General features: G+C 45.7%; 1 protein-coding gene across 6 annotated transcripts in view; it reads left to right on the forward strand.

Moving 5' to 3' along the window:
• LOC119172118 (uncharacterized) overlaps positions 1 to 10810 on the forward strand; it is a 144844-nt gene extending 134034 nt beyond the window's left edge. For all 6 annotated transcript variants that reach the window (XM_075892958.1, XM_037423115.2, XM_075892959.1 and 3 more), the window contains 4 exons: positions 1244 to 1387; positions 2554 to 4173; positions 5313 to 5438; positions 7391 to 10810. In XM_075892958.1, the coding sequence (XP_075749073.1) occupies positions 1244 to 1387; positions 2554 to 4173; positions 5313 to 5438; positions 7391 to 7608 (2108 nt within the window). In that variant the 3' untranslated portion in view covers positions 7609 to 10810. The remainder of the gene's footprint in view (positions 1 to 1243; positions 1388 to 2553; positions 4174 to 5312; positions 5439 to 7390) is intronic.
• Positions 10811 to 25461: the final 14651 nt, after the last annotated feature.

Here is a 25461-nt window from a genome sequence, read left to right on the forward strand (position 1 = left end):
CAGCCAGCCTTGAGGCTTGAAATTTTGGTTCAGCAGGCTTGAAATTTTGGTTCAGCAGACCCTTTTCAAAATTGTAAAGTTAGCTTTTCTACTATGCACTTTGAACAACTGATGGCGGCTAGTCACTGCAAAAAAGTGGTAAGGCGCGCTCTCCTTGTGGAGTGATGTAAAAAATATACAGCCGGCTCTCTTGGTATAAATACTCATAACAGATGTGACCCTACACGTTCGACTAGGATCGCGTCTTCGCTTGAAGCATGACAGGCACCGTCATTACTTAAGCAAGTATGCATTGCAGAGAAGCGCACTTTGGAATTGCGAAAAGGGTCCATTAAACGATGAAGAGTACACTGTACACACTGCAGGAATTGAGGAAACCATACATTTATGTTAAAGAGGTACATAAATACAGACTCAAGCGGGTTAGGCTTAGGCGACAGTAAGGAGGCCCTGAGATGAAACTACAGTTGCCTTCCGCCAATCCCTTTGACCTTGTTCTATTTACATTACCTATTACTGATACTTAAACACGCATACCCGGTTGCCATGCCATGACAATTCAACGGTGAAGAAACATGTGGTGAATTGCCGTGAACACTTATGTTGTACATGAGGCTTAACTACCGGAAAAGCAGTTTCGGGTAGCATGAGTGAGAATTTCTTATAAGTTTTCATAAGACAAAACTACCAGCTTCATGTAACTCCGATAAGCTAGTGCTATTTAGTTGTCTATCGAACTTCGGCACATTTAAAAAATGTGGCTGCGGTATCTTGCTTAGCGACCGATTAGAGTGCATAATTCTAGTTCATAACTTAATAAAGCAGCAGTTCGGACACTTGACATGCGAAACAAACTCTTAAAAGATGCATTAAAGCTTTGGATGCATGTGCAAAAAGAGGGTGAAAGAAACAGCCAAAGAAGATGAGTTTAGAAGTGCAGGTGGGGAGAAATCTAGCACAGATTTATATTCAACATTCTTTTTTATACGTAGCACATGCGTAAGTGCATGTAGACTGGTTGCAATGTGGTCTCTTGCATGGGATTGTCGACAGTGACGTCGGCTGTCGATGTGGTTGAGCGAATGTACAAATTCGTCTAGAACTACTAGGTCGCTTGAAGCGATCCTTCAAGTTTTCTTGTTATTCTCATCTTGTAGGCTTTCTTCCCGAATGTAAGACTGTGTTTGACTAAGTTCTTGTACCTATAAAACAGTGTATTTATTACTATTATTTTTCATTTTAGGCCCCTTGGTGAGTGCGTTGACAAATCGGTATGGCTGCCGGGCTGTGTGCATCGGGGGAAGCATCGTTGCCTGCATCGCTTTCTTGCTTAGCACCATCGTACAGGACGTGGGCAGCCTAATGGTCACATTTGGTTTGATGGCTGGTAAGAAAAATTGAGCTCTTTAGGCTTTTTTGCACTGTGTCATTGCATGAAGTTACGCAACTGCATCTACGAAACAATGAAGCCTTTATATCTAAATTGCATTCAGAGTCTAATGTCCAGCCTCTGAATTCACGGATGTATCTTTTAATGATTTTATGTGTCATGAGAAAGTAAAAACTTTGACCATGAGACGTTTCCTCTGGAATCCATAAAGTTAACGATACTGTAACATTCAAACAAGTCTAGTATATCACTCACGTGTCTTAAAATGACTGCTAACCTTACCAAACCTCGTTAGTATACTGTGCAAGTAGCAAAGGCAGTGTAATAAACAGTTTTTTCTCATTTTGATAAACTTGGTTGACACGTTTTTAAAAAATTACAGCATATTCACGGACTGAATGATTATGAGTGGGGCGAAGCGTCCATCTGTTCGCCTGTGTGTCCGTGCGTTCAGACGTACTCACAGAAGCACGGATGCACGAACGGATAGAGAGACGGATGGAAGCACGAACGGGCACATGGACGGACACAAGCAAAAACAGACATACTGACAGAAAGATGGACGGATGGACGCAAGGACAGACGAACGCTTCGCCCCATTAATCATCATTCACTCCGTGGATATTCTATCGAAACCGCTAAGGCTATCTAGTGATATCATCCCCAAGAGCATACACACATTATGCCATATTTAATAAACTAGAGGTGGCTACATACTACTGCTACAGCCGTGAAGGGAACAACTCACAGCCTCAGGAGCTTCACCTATAAAAGTACACCGATGCACATAAAAATGCACATAGAAAACTCGTCATTATGCTCAGAAACTTCATGGATCCACAGCAGTTACTTATCAGCTCTACTATATTGCCTCTGTAAATCGGTATGCACTTACTGCATTTTACAAACATTGTGACCTAACAAAATTATATTCACTAGATAGCTAGCTGGCATATTTTATTCATGAGCCTTATCATGAAGCGAGAGGCATTATACAACTGTGTTCGTACCAACGCAGCTTCACTTTGTGTGTTCCTCAAAAAACATTCAAAGTTCGTGTTAGCTCAAATGTTTTCTTGAAAGTTCACCGGCAAGCACGTAGATACTGTCGGAAATGACGATACCGCATTAGTAATAACTCTCTCATTTTCTTGCACTCGCAGGTGTCGGCTTCGGTCTCATCTATCTACCAGCCATCGTGAGCGTGAACCAATACTTCTCCAAGAAGCGTGCACTGGCTACAGGAATCGCCGTCTGTGGCTCCGGCATGGGCGCATTCGTGTTCGCCCCTTTCTGTCAGTACCTGCTCACCATCTTCAACTGGAAAGGGGCACTCATGATTTTGGCCGGCCTGTCGCTCAACTGCGCCGTGTTTGGCGCACTCATGCGGCCGCTCCTCGCATCGGACAACCCGCAGACTAAGCCGCTTCTGCAGCGGATCTGGGAGGAAAAAGAGCGGCAGCGGCAGGACTCACTCTGTAACAGCCAGTTCTTCTTGGTGCAGCACGCGGACGGGACCATCGAGAAGAGGCAGAAGCTGCTCTTGAACACCGAGCCGGGCGTCCACTCGACACTGTACCTGGACCAGTGGGGCAAGTCTCCTATGGACACGCCAGTCATCACGCTGTCCCCCATTCAGGAGGCCAGGCCATCCCGCATGGGCTCAAAGGAAGACCAGAACGACGATTCTGGAGACTCGGGAAAGGAGAACGGCGGCACTAAAAAGGGTTCACCGCGACAGGAAACGGCGCCGGCAACCACGGAATCCGAGAAAGATGCAGGGCAGCAGCAGTCAAACGTCGACGACGAGAAGACAGTCACAGAGACAACCCAGATGATTCCTTCTGAACAAGACAACCAGGCTTCCGGTAATCAGTCAACACCGAATGGCCACGTCGTGAACGGTGGTCCTGCAGTTGCGGCTCCGACGGCTGTATCGGCCATTCAGGAGATCGCCAGGCGCAAGGGCATCATGTCTTCCAGGAGTGCCACGAAGCTGTGTCTGTCGAACATTACCATGGGAACTGAGATGCGTAGGAACAGCTCGTCTCCTCGCATGTCTTCGAGCGGCTATGTGTACACGGGCGCAGCGAGCCGGCCACACGGCCGTCTCACTACGTCTGGCGAGGTCTGGAAGCGCGTGTCGCAGGAGACTGTGGCTGGCGGACCGCGCCAAATTCAGAAGGCAAAGAAAAAGGACATCGCTCGACCCATGTATCGCAAAGATATATTCTACAGTGGAAGCGTAGTCAACCTTCCCGAGTATCGTCTGTCGCAGGGTGACGTTCGTTCTTACGTCGCCAGCGTATTGACCATCCCAGCAACAGACACCATCCCTGCAGCCAGCGGTGTGGATCTTCCAGATGGCAAGCCTGCGGCAGGTTCTTTTTGTCCACCCTGCTTGCGCCTGCCAGCCTCCATGACCGATACCCTCGCCGACATGCTAGACATGGAATTGCTCAAGAACCCAGCTTTTGTTTTGGTCTGCGTCTCAAACATCGTTGGCATGATGGGTTTCTGCATACCTTTCATGTACATCGCTGACTCTGCCGTGCTTAAAGGCATCGACAAGGACAAGGCCGCCTTCCTTCTTTCACTCATCGGTATCACAAACATGATTGGACGTCTCATCTTCGGATGGCTCTCGGACCTGCCCCAGATCAACTGCCTACTACTCAACAACCTTTCCCTCTGCCTAAGCGGTATTGCTGTGTTCATTCTGCCTTTCTGCTATTCCTACCCAGCCACCGTGGCCACGTGTATGATCTTCGGATTAATTGTCGGTGAGTTTTACGCTGTATACAGGATCACACATTATCTGTATACTTTGCTATCATGACTGATAACTAAAACACCCAGTATTTTCGAAGTGACCAACTACTACCGTGGCACTTGTAAGTAATGTTAAAAGCAAGGATCAGACTAATAAGCATGTGCTGTTTTATACTTATTTCTTAAGGCTAAAGATACTGCTTGTAACAGTGGTAATTAGTTTTCCAGTGTAGTCACAAACATATATAATAACTCAGGATGGTATATGTGTGATGCTTTCAACCAAGCAAATAGTAAAAGGGTGCAGCTCCTCAGCCACATGCTCTAAGGGAGGAGCACTTCTTATATTCTTTATTCTTTATTCAAAGGTTACCCCACATTGCCCAAAGGCGTTACAGCAGGGGGGTTACAGAAAGGGCATAAACAATTCTTCGTTCTTACAGCACACTTGCATGGCAGACAATCCATTCGACTCTTGGACAGTTCTAACAAAAAATGAATTCGCAAACAGGTTCGTCCGGGTGCGTAATTCTCTTATTTTGAAAACATGGTCAGTTTTAAATAAACGGTAATGAGGTTCCTTAAAGTATTTTTCTTTATTAATTCCTGTTTTATCATTATATATCTGAAAAAAGAACTTCAGTCGCAGCTTTTGCCGACACGAGGAAAGCAGTTCCCACCCAAGCTAATTTTTCATCTGACTGCAGCTCTCCCCTCTCTTGTACCGTCCCAAGACGAACCTGGCCGCCCGGTTGTGAATTTTTTTTCAATTTTATCAATCAATGTGGCTTGCGAAGAATCACATACGGCACAAGCGTATTCCAGTGTAGGTCGTATGCATGTTAAATAGGCTGTCTTTTTTAAGTTCAGTTCCGAAGTTTTTAAATTTCGTTGTATAAAGTATAGCGCCTTTCCAGCTTTACAAACCACATCATCTACATGCACATTTATATGCCTACATATAAAGCACATCTATTGGATAAGGGGCACATGTTTCTCCATTCATGTGCTAATATTCTTGCTCATAGGTTTAGAGATTCATAAAGACCACTTGAGAAATTTAGTTATAGGCTAGGACCATTTGACTGCACTGTAGCGAGAACTTCTTTAGCAGGCCACAATAGAGCTCCATTCTTGCTTTTCTTTTCAGCTGCTTATATTTTGCTCACATCAATCATCCTCGTGGAGCTCTTCGGTCTGGACAATCTGACGAACTCTTTCGGCTTACTCAGCCTGTGCAGAGGAGCAGCTTGTATGGTTGGACCTCCTCTAGCAGGTAAATATTCTTGTGACCATTTCTCTACCATTAGCATTATTTACGAAAATGAAATGTGCAAACAGCACATGATGGCCAAGGTCCGGCAGGGAAGAAATATAGTTTGCGATGGATTGTCAATGATAGCTAAACATCCAAATATAATTAGTTATCACAACCTGGCCCTCACTCTTCACATTGGTGGTAACGCGATCATTCTACAGGCGACCTTCTCTTGTGACTGGATGATCAAGTGCCTTTAACTTCATTACATAAATTTGGTATTGGGTAGCATAAGAACGAAATAAGACATTGCGTGGCAGAGTTTCAAAGTGGCTAATTAAAATAATCAGAAAAATTTACCAGGCCTACGAAGAGAATGCTGCTTCTCTTAGTTCCGTTGCGATAGGGCGATGTAGTCTATTACAATATCGACGACTTCAGATTCTGCTCACATAGTACCACTCACCATACCTTAGATGCCGGAGATTTTTTTCTCTGCTGTTTTAGACAAAAAGCTTTAAGTTTCTAGCACGACTGCTCTCACTCCCAACTTACAATATAAAGTATGAGGTTGTCCATGTCTGGACAAAACAGCTATTTGATGGTCAAGCGAGCACGACCTCTACATTTACCTTCTATAGTCGTAAGCTCGGTCAGCACAACTCTAAATGATTAGCAATTTCTCTACATGTCAAAATAAAATCTATGCTATATCAAATACGACGCTTCGTTGGGGATTCTCTCCTAACTGTTGACAGCCCTATACATAAGTGTCAGACAACCACCAAAATACAGCCATGGTAAAACTTTTGGTGTCCTTGGCTGCTTATAGGTTAGGGGACAACAAGCGTTCTCATCTCTCTTGCCCCCTTTTCACCATGGCGATCACTAAGAATAGAAATAAAGGTGTAATTGTCCGCAGATTTTTCACCAAGTCAGATTGTTTTTTTTTAATTACTGTACATTTCTTGTCAGTTCAGTGCTTCTAGGTAGCCTACAGTACTCTCGCATTAATTCAAATTTTGACAACTCATACTTTCGATTCATACAAACAAAATTCAATTGTTTGGTTGGCTTTCTATTCTTTCAGTGCATTTAAAAGCCTCTTAATTCAATCTCCATCATTCAGTTAGTTCATACTTTTTGGTGTTTCATACCAGAAAATATCTGTTGCTTTCTCACTATTATTGGGAAATTCGGGTGCTTATATAATCCCAAGAGCCTAAAAATTAGGAATAGGTGTCTCAGTACTTCAAGGGAGAAGACTTTGCTAGTAAATAAATGTTTGAAATGAAGCACACACAAGGTAAACCATGGTGCTTTTTAACTGGTATGGAGGGTTTTTTGCTGAATCCACATATAGCAAAGAAACAGTTGGCAATTCTCGATTTTTTGAGGTCTAATCAATATTAAATGGCTGATAAAGTTGCAGACCTCACACTTCAGCTTTCTGTTCATTGCATGCAGTTGGAGTTTAAAAATGCCTAAACAAATTTTGAATGGGATAAAATCAATGCCTAATTGTAATGTGTGGTGTCACCTCACCCACAGTCATATATCTGAGAACTTCTGAAAATTCAAACTTCTTGATAATTCGAACAAAATTCAGAGGTTCCTTTGAGTTTGAATTAATGAGAGTCAACTGTATGTGATGAAATCTGTGAATATGTGAAGAATTTTTTAAAAGGGGTTGCCGCTGCAGTCAAGGTTTTGACAAGTGGCCTTGTCTTCAAGACAAGGCCACTTCTCGAAACATCAAATCCAACAACGTTTGCTGTTTAACAATTCTTTATCACTTCAAGCCTCTGCCTTTCCTTGAACATGCGTCTTGTCCGAAAGCTTGTGAACGTTACTCGGGGTTCTCTCGAGATGTGCCTGCGTATGAGCCTGCTTCAATTCTGGAATGTTCCCCGAACGTCATGTCATATTCCGTTCTTCCCTGATTCTGTTCCCTTTATCGCATACTGCAGGTACCCTGTTCGACATGACGGGCTCGTATGACGTTCCTTTCTTCGTCTCGGGCACCATGCTCATCGTGTCTGGCGCCATGTCCTCCTTCATACCGTGCGTGCGGAACACGGCCGTCAAGCCGGAACCATTGCCCGACATCGCCTCTCCTCTCGAAGAGATCCCCGAGGAAAGCGACGTGCCCGAAGATGAGGAAGAGAACGTCGAGAGCATCGTCTAAAGCAAGAATTGTCCCATTCGATGACGGTACATCCTTTTGCGCGCTTTGTTGCGGCTCCTGTCCAGCTCAACGCCTCCTCTCAGAGTGACGCCTGTACTGCGCAGAACTCACTCGCTATTCGACACTGAGTTGGTCGTAGCGGCGCCACTCCCAGGTGAATTATAGGCCCATTGATAGAACAGTGAGAGCCCACAAATAAGAAGAGATGACCGGTGATTGAGACACAAACATCTCGTTTCCCAGTGAAAACTAAGCGACATGACTTTTGTCTCCTGGCTCCGAGAGCAACCCGATTACATCCTGTCACCAGTACTCGGCGCCACCTCCTTTCTTCATTTGATAGGTTGACTTTCTTGTGGTCTTCGTTCATCTCTCCTACGTGCTTGCAGCAACCACGTCACATGTTGTGCTTTTCTTCAGCGTTGCCCCTTCTTCACATTCAAGCCTGAAACGCCAAGCGCCGAGCTGGGCTGCGCGAAGAAGCCAACCGAACCAAAGCCATTTTCATCTTTCCTAATGCGTCCTGGAGCCATATGTACTCATTCATTGCACTGAAAGCGACTCGTCAGACAGAAAAACAAGGTGCAGTGGAGAGAGTTTGGGTGCTCTTTGGCTATTCGGACGTCTACGTGTAAGTGATGCTACGTACGTTTTAGTGCGCGCTTTAATGAGAGGTGATTATTTTCATGGCTTTGAGAAAGTGCGCACAGAACTCTTTCATTTTTCGTGCTTTTCTGTGCTGGTGCGTGCGTGTGTAGTGTCAAGGTGCCATGCTCTGATGACAAGTGGTGGACGTAGCGAAGATGAAAAAAGAAGGGTTTGCCCCCTTTATGAACTATTTGCTCTTCTGTCATCGAGCACCACTGTTTGTGACAGCGTTTGATCGTCGTTGTGTTTTCTGAAAGCGACAGAGGATGGAGAACGGGGTGAAAATATGTCTTTCGATTAAGCTTTAAGGCTGTGCATGCGGCACCCTCCTCGAGCTTCAGATCGTGTGGACCATTGAGAGAGTAAGAATGAAAAAGAAGATGAGAAGTTAAAACATTGAAGGAACGTTTGGTCACGTGCCGTCGAAGACGTCTGAAAGGATATAGGAACTTCTTTTTGTTGTAAGCCGCCATCCTGCTTCAGACACTGCGCGCTTGTTTGTGTTTACTTATGTTCTCGTCGAAGAAACGTGTGACTTTTGAAGAGGACATCAAGCGCTCACTCTGCGGACAATGCGCGGAGAGTACTATGTGCAGTGATGGCAGTGGTGCGCCATGTGCATGTTCTCTTTTACACTTATGTGTCATTTCATTTTTCTTTCAATTCTCTTCATTATCTCGTCCATTGGGTCCTAAGACAAACATATGATGCACAAAGAAACGAAACAGAAGAGACAACGTGTGAGGGGAACCCCCCGAGTTTATCGTCGGCCTAAACGACGCATTCCAGTGCACAACAGAACTTATGGAAGTGAACTTGCTTCGCTTAAGATAAAGGGAAGTAAAATATTTAAAAACGGATGTGTCATTTGTCGCATCCACAGGCGTAATACACAACTCAAGATTGTAGTCACCACATATCTGTGATATATGCTCCTTGGCCCAACAGCTAAACGCTACACCGCAAGACTCTATAGACAACAACTATGGCGTGTTTGTTCGTAAAATTCAAGAAAACCGCAGTAACTTTTGTTTTTATTTTTCTCGTAGCCAAACATGTAGCCAAAGTTGCCACTGTGCAGACATAGTGTTATGACTGCTCTTATCTTTAGCGCTGAGTCCTTTTCGCGGAGAAAAAAAAAATGCAAGGCTTTCTGTTTCTTCTCTTGCATCCCATGTCCAGCTGTCTCTTTAATGTATTGAACTATAGGACCATCATAATTCATTGTCTATTTAGTGACTAGTTAAGAAAACAGACCTAGACTTGAAAATCTGTTTCCAATGAGAGAACACATGTGTGCCCTGGAAAGACATTCCAAAATGCGTGTTAAGCTCACACCCTATTTCGGAAAAAAGAAAAAACTGTGGGAGCTATACATGTTATGAAAGTAAATACAAGCTCTGTCCTTATTGCTACTACTTTGCGTTGAACACAGTGCTATAAGCTCTTTATTTTGGGTAAGTTAGTCGCTTTGCTTTCTCTTGCTCAGCGAATTGCGGTTGACGGAGTTGTGCCGGTAGGACGGTGAATGGTCCATGCTGCAGTATTTATCATGGCTGGTTTGAAATAGGTAGCTTGGTAGCTCATAAAGCCAAAAAACATTTTGTGGAACCCAGTTTCTTGAATACATTTTAGTTTTATCTGTAATTACGACAGCGTAAAAACTCACTTGCTGTTAGCTGAAGCTTACTACATTTAGCTAGCAAGCTTTCAGTTTAAGAGAGTTTTCTACAATGAAGTGACGGCAAAGACTCGTAGAAACTTGTAAGATACTATTCGCATACCAACTTTCTTTTGTCTGTATTGTTTGGTAGCTTATGGCAAGTTATTGATATTGTAGTTCAATTAATCAATGATTGCACATATGATCTATCCGATAATGCATCAATTGAAGTTTTCATTCACATTTGTGAATGAAAACTTCAATTAAAGCTTCCAGCATCACAATTCTAGTGAGCACCGAGCAAAAAGACAGTGTGGATCAAAAATACAGGAAAGATATTGAAGCACACCAACGAACAGCCAAAGCGCAGTATGTTTTGCAGTCTCGATTTCATAGGACCTGTGGTAGGGGCCAGATGCGACACTGTTACGTTCAAAAACAGCTTTGCGGCATGTTGTGATGGCGCTAGCGTAGGTTCTCATAGGGTCGCGCAATGAGGGGCAAGGGACCCAGGTTTGAAGCACTTGGAAGTGAATTCGCTTTCTTTTTCTCAAGGCATACGCCCGATGCCGCATCATTAGGTCGAGTGCAGCTGTACGAGGGAACGTATGTATGCACTTTTAGAAAGCATATATAAACAGCGCTGTCCATTTTGCAACGCCCACAGACATACGACACACATACACAGATACAGCACAGACGGTGCAATCAGTGCTGCTTGCGCTAACGCTCGCAGGCGTGAACAGATGGCCTTGAATCGACTCCTTGGGTTGCGAGTTCGCTGATATAGCCTTTTAAAGTATACTAAATGACAACAGAGTGAACGCTGAGATCCTTTTTTTCTCTGCAGCTCTTAGAAACAAAATAAAGCTGTTATTTGTTTACGCCCTATACAGGTGTGATGAAGCTTTATTATTCTTGAGAACACTGAGTGTTGCCTTGGTGGTGGAGTGATTCGCCCGAGCAAAGCTCTGTCAGTGCTGATACGTACTTCATTGTTCTTTCAATGCTTGATGGTCGTGCACATATTCTTTAAGTCCGCAACTACGTAGCAGCCGTATTGGAGGTGCACGAGCGATGCCAAATGGCACGATTCTGGTTGCATGCTTGTTTGACGTGAATGTATGCACTGCGCATATTATCAGGTGCACCAAATCCCCAGTGGCCTCGAAATAATGGCATCATCGACTTCATCATGCAACACTGTGACTGCTTTCAGGCAAGTATGGTAAAATGAAGATGCCTAGTTAGAAGCCCGATGTACAGCACACATTATGTGTTTCAAAGTTGACACTCAGTGCGGCAGTGTGCTCAGTACGTTACTTTCAAGAATTGTGATTCACTTTATTTCACTACAATTGACACGTTAATAACAAAGAGCTAGAGCAAGAAGAGGGGGGGAAATGTACCATTTATATTGAGGAATATCAGCACAAAAGCTGCAACATCTACAGCTTGACTGACCACGCCATTCCGTCACAATGGCAGCAACGCCCAGCGCGCGCAGCCTTTCTCTCACTGCTGTGACATGACAGGCAAGATTAGTGTGCAAGTTGAAAAGTATGCTCGAAATTCTAAATGACGCTTCGCGCGAATGTGGGACGCCCTGCAGCCCATTGCTGCAGCAATGCAAAAGTGTCACTCGTCTCATTCTCCTGAACAGTTCTTCAATCACGGCTTTGTTAGAAGCGTATTGCGGAGTACACCGGAGGGAGTTCCTTTGAGAAGTGTTTCTGTTCAACGATATCGGGAACGTTTCATTCATACGTTCTAGTCTTCGTGAGTCCAGGGGTGGTATTCTTACCTCGCAACCACAGATTAGATAAGCTCATATCTCTAACGAGTGAAGTGGCCTTCAATTATCAAAGTATGACGACAGACCTGTCGTCGACTGGGTCTTTTTTTCAACATGGTTGCTAGATCTGGAACGCTGTAAATGTTTTGGCGACGACGTCAAAAACCTGGGCCATCATAAAATTCGTACGATTAAAGGAAGAACGCCAAAGAAAACAGACAAAAAATATTGTGCGTTTCGTTGATTAGAAGACGTGACTAACCGGCTGGGGATTAGGCTAGAACCGGCTAAAGTCGCTGTATATGCTACCTTTAGGTAGCTGAGTAGCGCATTTGTTTTCTAACTCCACTAGCAACCATGCGCTGGGGAGAAGCTGGTGCACAGGCCGCACCGCCAGAAGCGGTTATCGTCCACCTGCAATCAAGTCACCGTCGCGCGTTCTGTAGCTCGTTCACTACGCACTGGTGGTTTTATTTCCTCTAGACTCATGTCCTTAAGCTTCAACAGCAAAGTATTTGCATGTACTCGGCACCATTTCCGAAAAAAAAAAAACATACTGAAATAATCAGTGCTGCAGGCTTAGTGGGGCGCTCATTGAATCTCGGAGGATTTATATTTTATGTTTGTGAGTCGTTGCTTATCTTACATAGTTGGCGCCACTTGACCATGCGGCAGTAGCGGTGCATATGTTATTCGGCAACACGCTACGACTTTGCGCTTTGCGTTACCAAAGAGACTAAAAAAAATCTTTTGAACTGCTGGGGCACGGTCCCGAAACTAGGCGTTTCTTCTTTTTTCGCTGGTCCTTGACACGCTATAGGCACGTCGAGTGGCAATCGGCGACAGGCTGCGAAAACAGAGCGCGGCTTCGCCGCGTAACTATGGTTGCTCACCAGGCAAGATGACGGACCTATGCGTTACTCTGCTCCCGTATGGAGCATATATATACAGCGACTCTAGAAGCGGCATGCTATTCGTGCCATCTTTTGAAGATTTTACCTAACTTCGAGATGTCGTCAAATACGAAAAGAGAGATGTTGACGGACGTTGCTTACCTTGACCAACAATAGAACCCGCTGCCAGATCATCACAGACCACAGCAACAATGCCTGCACAAATGTCACCATGCAAAAGAGAGTGAGAGACCATTCACATTGAAAATGGCAAATGGGGGAAGTGAGAGCATTCGAAAGTTTTAAACATAAACAAAGAATGAAAGTTGGGCAATCGAAAAGAGTAGGTACGTCGGTCCATGTTGCGCAGCTTTCAGCTACTTTACTTGAGAAGGGACATCACGTGATGCTTCAGTGGGTATACCAAGTCGGTGCGGTGCGATAGGCAGGGAGCATAAGCCGACAATGCTACTTGATCAGCCCTTGAAGGCGGCGCGCTCGAGAAAATACCCCTATCAAGGACCGAGCTTGCTAGCCAACTTCGAGCTGCCGCACGAGAAATTACTATCTCCACTTGGAATAGGCCAAGTAGACTGCACAGACAATACCACCACTGCCCGAACTCCTTATGTTTTCAGACACCTACTGGACTACGACGAAATGATGCCACTCTGCTTTGTCGTTTATGGGTGAGAGTGGCTTTTACAAAGTCATTCTCCGTTCGAATCGAAAAAGCTGACAACCCTTTTTGGTACAACTGTGGTGGCCAAGAGACATGACAGCCCATCTACTGCGAGTGTCCTCTTTACAATCGCCGAGAAAATTACTCGCAGTCGCTCTACTTTGCATAGATCACAGACCGATGATGGCAGAAACAATTTTGTATTGTTGGCCTGAGAGCTGATCTTCGGCATCTTTAAACTATAACTTGGCTGGAAAGTTTATGTTATCATTTTATTTATTTATTTATTTATTTATTTATTTATACCTTCAGGGCTTACAAGAAGTGCTACATAGGGGAGGGGCTACATCAATAGTGGATTATAAGGCACGTAAAAAACGGGGAACTCAAAGAAATAAACCAACAGCAAAAAGGCATGAGCCAAGACACGCATGTTACGGTACAGTATCAAGTATAAGGTGAATGTGATCAAAAACTGAAAAACACACTGTTAACAAAATACCAAGTATTAGGTGAAAACAACTGAAAACCACACGGCTAAGAAGCAATACGAATAAACAGTACAAATATAAAGTGAACATGGGTAAGAACTCAAAAGTAGATCACAGCGGGAAAATTCAGAGTTGACTTTAGCACACACACCTTCATACCACCAGCATAAAGGGAAAAAGATGAGCAGGTAAGGCGTAGGGGTTGTTACGATCGGCCCTGGGGAGCCAAGCAGGAAGTGTTTGGGGGAGAACCGGTTCGTGACCCGCGGTGGCGGCCACCCCCACCTCCCCATTCGGGTTCCTCCTCGCCGGGAGAGCTACGGGGTCTGCTGTGCGTTCGTGACCATATTTGGTAACATTTTGGGGCGCCGGGACCATATATGGTGTTGGGTTGTGCCACTCCTTGTGTTGTGAGAGGTGTTTTCCCCTCCCTCGTGGCCGAGGTGCCGGCGACACCGTATTGGCTGACGATGCGGACAAGACGCCCAGTGTCAACAACGTGGCGCTATAAAATGCCGAAGACGTTTTGTATCGCGCGCACTCTTCTCTCTTTGGGTCAGTTGACCACTTCTCCATATGTAAATAAATCTCTGTTGTTCGTTCGGGCGCTTCTTCTCGCTGAATTGTTGGACGATGGATCCTGCGACGGGGCCAGCTACCGAAAACGAGACCGGCAGGACCCGGAGTCACAACAACTGGTGGCAGCGGTGGGATGCTGATAACCCCGAAAGCGACCACTGGACGGAGTGAACCCGAAGTTCAACAACGGGACGACAGGAGAAGGATTACAAGAGCTCATCGACTTCCAGAGGGAATCGAACGGCACTTCTGAGAGAAGCACGACGCCGGAGACATGACTGCGAACTGGGTGAGTGCCGGCTTTCTCTGTTAAATTTTACCAGGCATTTACTCTATGTGTTAAGTAAAAGCTGGTAGAGAGGGGCTGTCTTGGTCATTAGGTTAACAGGTAACTTGCGTCAGGCAGAAATTGTGTGATAGCTTGGTTAAGCTCTTTCTGTCAGTGGCGTCAAGGTTAACCGTGACAGGGCAGGATTCCGTGTAAGAGCTTTTGAAGCTTTATTTGTAGACTAAGTTAACGGAAAACTTGAGGCAAGGCAGGTATCTAGAGCTGTCGTTGCCGTCAAGGTTAATTAGTTGCAGAACAAGAATCTTTGTGGAACAGAGACAGCGGTACTGGAAGCAGCCATGAATCTGAAATCCCTGCGAAAGTCCATGTTGTTGCTACTTGCCAGGGAGTTGAATCTGGAGGTGTCGGACTCTCAAAGAAAGCCAGAGCTGATAGAGGCGATTCTCGCATTGGGGGCGGAGGATGACGAGCTGTCAGAATGTGTCGAGGAGATTCAGGAGAGGCAAGCGGCAGAGGCCGAACAAAAGGCGGCCGAGGCCGAAGAAAAGGCGGCGGAGGCCGAAAGGAAAGCGGCAGAAGCCGAGGCAGATAAGATGCGAAAGCACGAGCTTGAAATGAAGCGCCTCGAGCTAGAGATTAGCCATAATAGTAGAGCAGGAGGCAGCGAGGCATCCGGTACAGCAGAGCGGGTCAGATTCAAAATGACGTACCTAATGAGATCGTACAAGCTAGGGGAGGACATTGGGCTGTTTCTCGTCAACTTTGAGAGAACTTGCGAAAGGCAAGGTTTCAGCCAGGATACATGGCCTCAACGCTTGTTGTCCCTACTTCCGGGGGAGGCCTCAGAAGTAATCGCGCGCCTCACGAAAGAGGAGGCTGACGAGTACAGTGAGGTAAAGTCGAGCCTTCTCAAGAAATACAGGTTGTCAGCGGAAGGTTTCAGACAAAAATTTCGCAACGCCGTAAAAGAGAGCAATGATTCATACCCGGAGTTTGCTTACAAGTTAATGGCCAACATGGGGGAGTGGCTGAAAGAGGCAAAGGCGTATGGGAATCATGACAAGGTGCTCGAGTGTATCGGTCTGGAACAATTCTATCAAAGGTTACCAGAAAAGGTGAGGTTCTGGGTGCAGGATAGACCAGACGTGAACACCGTAACAAAAGCCGCAGAGCTCGCTGAAGAATTCGTTACGCGCCGCGCCCTCGGGGCAAACAGCGAGCCTAAAAGGGAAAAATTCCTACGGCCGAATAAGGCGCCGTTTAGAAAACAACCGACAAGTCTCGCACAAAAGGGTGAGGAAAACAATTCATCTAACCATGGGGCGTCGGCAGAGGCAAGCAAAAGGAAATTTGAGGCGAGAAAACCGGCTGCTTGTTTCAATTGCCACGAAACAGGGCACTTCGCGAAAGACTGCCCGAAAGAAAAGGTGGCCTTTTTATCTATAAATGAAGCCGACGAGAACATGAAGTTGTTAGAGCCCTATATGTACGACCTTACCGTGAACGGCAAGCAGTGTCGGGTTCTTAGAGACTCCGCAGCCACTATGGACGTAGTTCATCCGTCTTTTGTTCAGTCCGGACAGTATTCAGGAGACTGTGCCTGGATTAGACAAGCCGTAGAAGCAAACAGTCAGTGCCTTCCCGTAGCTAAAGTTGTCCTTAAAGGCGCATTTGGAACATTGGAAACAGAAGCCGCGGTATCGCCATATCTACCCCCTCAGTATCCTTACTTATTTTCAAATAAGTCAGATCAAATGCTGAAGGAGAAAGGTCTAACGTTGGGAGAAGGCATAGTGCAGGCACTGACTAGATCAAAGCCACGTGCGCTGGCTGCGAGAGCAACATTCACTGAGGCAAACAAGCCTCAAATCGACAACGGGCCTGGTTGCGAGTTGGACACCACGGTAACAAATCAACTTGTGCGAGAACAGGCTGCAGAAGCCGTAGTCGCGGAGGCAACCATTCCAAAAGGCGACGATGAACCTCCTCCCGAATCGGAAGAGGTCAATTACGCCTCGTTGACCGAGCAAATAGAAAATGCCGTTGCTCCCAAGCCGATTCCTGGTAGTACAGAGGATAGCACAGAGGGTGACACATTCCAGGCACTAGGAAATACAAAAGAGTTGTGTGTCATGCCAACTTCGGATAATTTCAGTCGGCTGCTACAGGTGAGCCCCGCTTCATTAATAACCGAACAAAAGGGGGACCTGACGCTTAAGCAATTCCAGGACCGTTCGAAAGAGGGAATCGCCAAACAAAATGTGAGATTCCAAGAGAGGAGCGGCATACTCTATCGAAAATATCTAGATAGGCGAGGAGTAGAGTTTGACCAGGTAGTCGTACCTCAGGCGTATCGTCAGGATTTGCTTAGTTTGGTGCATGGAGAATCATGGTCAGGCCACTTAGGCGTAAAGAAGACTAAAAATCGTCTTTTACAGGAATACTACTGGCCTGGATGCTTTAAAGATGTAGAGAGGTTTGTAAAATCTTGCGATGTGTGTCAGCGAGTGGGTAAGCCGGGAGATAAGGCGAAATTTCCAATGAAGCTGGTACCCGTAATCACGGAGCCCTTTCGTCGGTTGGTAATTGACACAGTAGGTCCTTTGCCCAAGACAACTTCAGGCTACCGTCACATCCTGACCTTAATCTGCCCAGCTACTAAATTTCCAGAGGCGGTCCCGCTAAAAGAGCTAAGTTCCGTCGAAGTAGTGAACGCACTTCTGTCCGTGTTTGCCCGGGTAGGCTTTCCTGCCGAGATACAATCAGACCAGGGCACCATTTTCACGAGTGCCTTAACGACAACCTTTCTAGAGCGGTGTGGCGTGAATTTATTGCATAGTTCAGTCTACCATCCGCAGTCGAACTCGATAGAAAAGCTTCACTCCGTGATGAAGCGAGTGTTAAGAGCCTTATGTTTTGAACGGAAAACTGACTGGGAAATGTGCTTACCTGCAACGATGTTTGCACTAAGAACTGCACCACATGAGACAACAGGGTTTACGCCAGCGGAACTTGTTTACGGCCGCAGACTGCGGTCTCCCCTTCGTATGCTGAGAGAGTCGTGGGAAGGTCAGGGTGATGATCCTGTAGTAGTGGAATATGTCCTCACCTTATTGGATCGTCTAACAACAGCCCAAGAACTGACCGAGAGTGCGATGACCAAAACACAGCAGAAGGCTAAGCTTTACTACGATCGGACAGCTAAAGCACGACACTTTGCTGTAGGAGACAGGGTCATGTTGTTGAGGCCCTCCCAAAAGAATAAGCTTGAAGTGCAATGGGTAGGCCCGGCCGAGATTACTCGAAAATTGTCTGACACCAACTATGTGGTAAAATTACCAGGAAGTCGTAAGGTACACCAGGTGTATCATAGCAACTTACTCAAACCCTACAAAGAGAGAGAAGCCATCGTGAACATGACTTTAAATGTTCCGGAAGAGGTTCCGGCAGAAATCCCTGAATTAGCTCCCGAATCGGACGAAGTCCCGATCGAGAAAAGAGTTGAGGATTTAGTATCAAAGTCACAACTGACAACGAAGCAGAAGCAGGAATTGCGTGGTCTTTTGACTGAGTTTCAGGACAGATTTGTAAGCGAGCCAGGCCGGACGTCCGTCCTCACTCATGACATAGAGCTTACCTCGTCGGAACCGGTAAGATCTAAGACGTATCGGGTGTCACCTCGTCGGCTTGAGCTAATAAAAGCAGAGGTTAACAGGATGCTGGAATTGGGCGTGATTGAGCCGTGTGAAAGTGATTACACTTCCCCGTTAATTCTTGTGGAGGTACCCGGCAAAGATCCGCGTCCTTGCGTAGACTATCGTAAGTTAAACCTCATCACCAAGGATCAGACATACCCAATTCCCCACATTGAGGAACGCGTCGAGAAGGTAAGCAGCGCGGAATTTATCTCAACGCTAGACCTAGTGAGAGGTTACTGGCAGGTGCCGCTCACCGAGAGGGCGAGCCGGTATGCTGCATTTATTTCACCATTGGGGACATTCCGCCCTAAAGTGTTGAGTTTCGGCCTAAAGAACGCGCCTTACTGTTTTTCAAACTTAATGGATAAGGTTTTGCGGGGTCAAGAGGACTTCGCATTGCCTTACTTGGACGACGTCGCCGTGTTTTCCTCGTCCTGGCCAGAACACTTGGCGCATTTGAGAGCAGTACTGACACGCCTACGCGAAGCAGGTTTAACGGTAAAGGCGCCCAAGTGTCAGCTAGCACAAGCAGAGGTACTCTATCTCGGGCATGTTATCGGTCGAGGGCATCGCCGTCCCTCTGAAATGAAAGTGGCAGCTATCCGAGACTTTCCCCAGCCCCGAACGAAAACCGATATTCGGGCTTTTCTTGGAATAGCTGGTTACTATCGTAAGTACATCCCTAGATATTCCGACATTGCCAGCACTCTTACTGACGCGTTGCGCAAGACCGAGCCCCAAATGGTCGACTGGGATGAGGAGAAAGAAAAGGCTTTTCGCGTTTTGAAAGCGGCCTTGTCGAGCCAACCTTTGCTTAGTTCACCGGACTACTCGAGGCCTTTCATAGTCCAATGCGACGCTAGTGATAGAGGCATGGGGGCAGTTCTTAGTCAAAGGGATGAGGGGGATCAAGAGCATCCCGTCCTCTATGTTAGCCGGAAACTCACCCTTCGCGAGCAGGTTTACAGCGCTAGCGAAAAGGAATGTGCGTGCTTGGTTTGGGCAGTCCAGAAACTGGCTTGTTATATTGCCGGAAGCAAGTTCATTGTGGAAGTGGACCACTGTCCTCTCACCTGGCTACAGACCATGTCCTCTAAGAACGGCCGCCTGTTGCGTTGGAGCCTCGTTTTGCAACAATATACGTTTGAAATACGCTACAAAAAGGGTGTACTCCATGGCAACGCTGATGGCTTAAGTCGATGCCCCTGACGCGAGAAGGATGTCTCGAGAAATCTGGCATTTTTTTTTCCTGACCTAAACAAGAGCTAGTGATTGTTTTTTTTACTCTTTTAGGTGTACTTGTTTTAAAACGTTGAAGACACGGCTATCCAGGGTTTCGGGTTCGGTGTGCTTCCAGTGTTGTTGTTTTATGTCACCTTAAAGTGTGAGTAACATTTTGAATAAATTGTGTATTTCCTTTAATATCAGTTAAAGGGGAAAATTGCCTGGTGGAGTTTGGCGGAATTGTCCGGCGCTCACCGGCTGAGTAGTTGTGTTTTCATGTGCGTATGCGACGTCTCTTCAGCCCACAATGAAGCAGGTGTTGCCCTCTACTTCATCAAAGACGGTCGTCACCAAACCGACTGCCGGCGCTGATCTCTCCGGACAGTGGCTGCAAACCTCAGCCCATCGAGATCTTCACCCCCCCGCGCGAGAGACTGTTACGATCGGCCCTGGGGAGCCAAGCAGGAAGTGTTTGGGGGAGAACCGGTTCGTGACCCGCGGTGGCGGCCACCCCCACCTCCCCATTCGGGTTCCTCCTCGCCGGGAGAGCTACGGGGTCTGCTGTGCGTTCGTGACCATATTTGGTAACATTTTGGGGCGCCGGGACCATATATGGTGTTGGGTTGTGCCACTCCTTGTGTTGTGAGAGGTGTTTTCCCCTCCCTCGTGGCCGAGGTGCCGGCGACACCGTATTGGCTGACGATGCGGACAAGACGCCCAGTGTCAACAACGTGGCGCTATAAAATGCCGAAGACGTTTTGTATCGCGCGCACTCTTCTCTCTTTGGGTCAGTTGACCACTTCTCCATATGTAAATAAATCTCTGTTGTTCGTTCGGGCGCTTCTTCTCGCTGAATTGTTGGACGATGGATCCTGCGACGGGGCCAGCTACCGAAAACGAGACCGGCAGGACCCGGAGTCACAACAGGGTGTACGTTCTAGGTAAGGTTTGTAAGTGGACCACGAAAAAGATGGGTGTCTGCGATAGTCACCAATGAGGCATGCAGGTGATTCCAATCAGCGCACGTCTTCGGAAGAAATGAGTTGCTGTATGTTGTGGTACGCTGAAATGGAATGCGAACTTTATGATGTGGTCAACACAAGCACAAGTATAGGAAGGGGCGATGGAACGAGATCGAAGCAGATGATTGTGATAATATATCTTATGAAAGGGACATAGTCGAGAAAGTTTTCTGCGAGGTGCAAGAGAGGGAATGTCAAGTGTGGCCTTCATGTTAGTAACGCTTGCTGTGCGGCGGTAGTCGGAAAGAATGAAGCGAACTGAGCGGTTTTGAACACTTTCTAAACTATTTATTAGGGTTACGAAACCGGAGTCCCAAACAGAATATGCGTATGCTAGGTTAGATCAAACGTAAGTGGAATACAATTGTTTTTTTTTTTTTTGAGTGAAGGCAGAGCAAGGTGGAAGTTTCGTTTTAGATATCCAAGCATACGGTTTGATTTTGAAACTATGTACTCGATATGCTGCTTCCAGGAAAGAATATTAGAAATATGTATACCAAGGTATTTGTATGAAACTACGGAGTCAAGGGGAACATTGTTAAGGAAATAGTTTGGATAGGACGATTGGTTGCGCGAAATTCCTATTGATCGACATTTGGAAAAGTTCAGATTCATATGCCAGAGCGCACACCAAGAAGTGATATTTTCGAGATCAGTCTGTAGTGCAGCAATATCTGAGTTAGTAGTTTGCTTGCGGTACACAACAAAATCATCTGCAAAAAGACAGGTAGAACTGTATATATTACTAGGAAAGTCATTGATGTAGATTAGGAAGAGCAATGGTGCTAAAAGAGAACCTTGAGGCACACCAGAACTGACGGGAGTTGAAGGCGAGTTTGTTTCATTAGCGAGCACATACTGAGTTCGGTTAGTTAGTAACGCAATAATCCACCTCAAGACTTGAGTATCGATGTTTAGCCGACTAAGCTTTAGTATTAAAAGTTGATGGTTAACCTTGTCGAAAGCTTTAGCAAAATCTAAAACACACAGTCGCTATTGAATCCGGAGTCGAGAAACGAGTGCGAATTCGAGAAATGAGTGAAAATATAGTATGGCCTCAGAGGTTATGTCATCACTCCACTTCTAGAAGACAGCAGATCAGGATCGGTGGTGATATACTAATAACGTTGTCACTACTGTGATGTGTGACATTGTGCGTCCGTGCTATTCCCCCTCTCTATCTTACCATCTTTAAAACTCCCGCATCCCTTTTCCATGCAGTGTAGGATATACGGCATACTGCCCCTTTTAGACTGGCTAACACCCCTTGCTGCCTTTAATTTCTCTCCTGCTGCTATAATGCACAGCCCACTGTGGTATGACAATACGTTTCAGCCAGTAATCCTTACGGAATAAGAATATCATTAAAGTACTTTTGGGCACTTTAACTTTAGGGGTGGGGTAACGACATTTTGAAGGGGATCTTGTATTGACTCTTCTGCATAGCTGGTAGCGTTCCAAAAAATGAAAATTCTCAACCCATGAGTTGGAAACTCAGAAGCTCTAAACTTACAGCACCACTCATCCGACAAGTCGGACTCATTCGTTTCCGCCAACAGTCATCGGTGCGGCCATTGATGTTTACATTCGCCGGGGTAGTGATCATCATCATCAGTGTAACCATCATCACAATTAGCCTGACTACGTCCACTGCAGGACAAAGGCCTTTCCCATGTTCCGCCAGCCAACTCGGTCCTTTGCTTGTTGCTGCCATTTTATACCCGCAAACTTCTTAATCTCATCTGCCCACCTAACGTTCTGTATCCCCCTAACCCGCTTGCCTTATCTGGGAATTCAGTTAGTTACCCTTAATGACCGGCGATTATCCTGTCTACGCGCTACATGTCCGGCCCGAGTCCATTTCCTCTTCTTGATTTCAGCTATGATATCCTTAACCCCCGTTTGTTCCCTAATCCACTCGGCTCTCTTCTTGTCTCTTAAGGTTACCCCTATACCACATTTCTTTTCATTGCTCGCTGCGTTGTCCTCAAATTAAGCTGAACCACCTTTGTAAGTCTTCAGGTTTCTGCTCCATAGCCAAGTACTGGCAAGATGCAGCTATTATATACGTTCCTCTTGAGGGATAGTGGCAATCTACCTGTCATGATTTGAGAGTGCTTGCATCATTCCCACTTTCCTCGGTGCCACGACGACGACGGAATATAATTTATTCCAAACAGCGCAGTAACAGGACACATATGAGACCACACAACACAATACTGTGTCTGCGCTGTTTGAAAGAAATATGTGTGCGTACCAATAAACCTGCTCAACCACCGTTTTGACGACGAAACTACGCAAAGTTTGCTGCGAGGCTCAAGCCGTCAGGGAGTGCAAGGAGCCGTCAAGCTCATTTGAAGCAACGTGAAACAGAGCTATGCCAGTGATTTCTTCAAACAAGTTTTGATTGCGCTAAGTGGTTGGTGCGGGCACTTTTCTATTCTCGCGACAACCACATTCTGACGAGAGGGATTTAAAATCACTGTCCCTGCGATTTCGTTCATTGGGGGATTCGACGAAAGAAGCCGGCGCTCGGTCTTGACATCTGCAAACGTTGCTCGAACGACTCAATATCCACAGGCATTTTGCTGCCAGGTGCGCGTGGCAGCAGCGCAATCTTGTTTTGCACATTCAGGCGTGCGACGGTCGCCGAAGGAGGTCTGTTGCGCAATTCTTATAATTACCGGAGGGCTGTTTTCCTGGATGTAGGACACGTGCTCCAACGGTGCGTAGTGGCACACGCTTGGCACAGACCACCGACTCAAGTCGCTGGAAAACCGACAGACTGTGTACGGCAAGCGAAGGTTCCTCAATGCGAGCAAACATTTAACTGATTCCACTCATGGCTCTGCAACGTCCAACGACATGTTTTAATACCAGTGCACGCTTTCGCACACGCACGTGCAAAGAATTAATCTGCATTGAAAGGTGCGTGTATCACGTACGCTCGCGTTGCGAGCTACCGGATTCGAGTGATCCCGCACTACGTGCTCTGCTAACAAACTGAAAAAGCTTGTAAACTTTGCGTAACCGCTTCTGCTTTAGTGGAAGATATAGGCTATATACATAACCCTGAAGGCAACGCATACTACGTTTTTGTGGCAGTGGTAAAATGCTTTCCTTTCAGTTGACCTTGCGACGATAGCGTTTCCGTATAAAGTCAAACTAGACTCGCGGCTTGTTTTGCGGAAGTTTGTAAAGCATTTCTTGCGGCAGGCGAAAACATTTACTTGTAGACTTATCCACGTCATCGCAAGAACTCCTTATTTACGGACCGTGTACCAACTTCGCTTCGTTATGACTTGTGCTATAAGGTTTGTTGGTGAAAAAAAAAGAAGAATACGGACAGCGTAAATTTCATTTCTCGGTACTGAAATTAGTCTCCACGTTTCAACGTAAAGCATTCTGTAACCTGAAAAGCTTATTTCAATAATTTTGCTTACTGCCTTTGCTTGCAAATCGGAAATGATTATTAGTGGTGTTTTGTGGTGCAAGGAGAAACGGTAAATGAATTATTATACACTAAGCATGAAATGAATAGAAGGAAAAAAAGCAGCGGCAAGGAGAAACTGTACAATATGACAAGACTTTCAGGCTTCATATTAGTTCATCGCGAATAAAGAAGCGGAAACACGGTGAACCATGCTTCAGTTAAAACTGCAGTAACCACGACGAAAAAAAAAAAGAATTGACCTGGAAGACACTAAAAGGCCATTTTAATATTTGATCTACCTTCATTACGTATTCAAGGTGTCGACACCTTAAGCATATCCCGTTTGTTAATTGCCGACTCGTGCAGAATGATACAACCACAGTCCCGAATCTAGCGCGAGAAAACTGCGCAGCTTCACCACAGTGCGTAAATGCCTGCCATCAGCGGAAGTAGTTAAATGGTGGCGCATATTGCTGCTGGGAAATGCGCAAATTTGTGTAGATAGGCCATGGTTGGCTGACCCTAGTGGACCTAGCCAAAACATCATATAAAAATAGAAGATTAGAAGACTTCGTCTCAGTTTTCCTACATTGCGTATAGTAATAAGTAGTTTAGGCAGATAAAAATTGTCTCATTTCGCGACACGTCTTGCCTTACACTTTGGTTCGAGTTCCATGCCCGTCATCATCTGCAAGACAAAGTCAAGGGAGCAATAAATAAATAAATAAATGATTAAATAAATAAATTAATTAATGCATAAATATATAAATAAACCATAAAATAAATAAATAAATACATGCAGCGAGATCGACTGTTGGTATTAGCCCTGCCCTCCAAGGCGAAGCGGCGCTTCAAAACACTACAGATGGAAAAACGAATAATCAGGCAAGTCCCACTTTTTCTTGGAGTCGACGTGATGCGATGCAGTCGGCGATTAGTGGCATGTTACCAATTTTTTTATTTAAAAGCAAGCGTTGAGAGTTTGCCCGGATATGTCTTCCTGGGTTGATACAAACTGTGACTCGCCTGTGGCTCATACACTCATTTTATAGGCCGTGGTATGTGGTGCGTACCACATGTTGCTGAAGGAAAGGGTTTCACGGTGCATACGACAAGTACATCGCGCCATTCACGTATGACCTGTTAATCGTGTTTGTCTTACGCTAACGCCTTCCCATGCAAATTTTGATATGTAGATAGATAGATAGATAGATAGATAGATAGATAGATAGATAGATAGATAGATAGATAGATAGATAGATAGATAGATAGATAGATAGATAGATAGATAGATAGATAGATAGATAGATAGATAGATATGACCTAAGTACCTGTGGTTCACCAACAAATGCTTCGAATGTACCTGAATACGAGTACACGAAATACCTGAATACGAGTACACGAACGCGGATAGCGAAAAAAAAAACACCTTCAAC

This window comes from Rhipicephalus microplus, chromosome 4, assembly GCF_043290135.1.
Source record: "Rhipicephalus microplus isolate Deutch F79 chromosome 4, USDA_Rmic, whole genome shotgun sequence".
NCBI classification, from domain to species: Eukaryota; Metazoa; Arthropoda; class Arachnida; order Ixodida; family Ixodidae; genus Rhipicephalus; species Rhipicephalus microplus.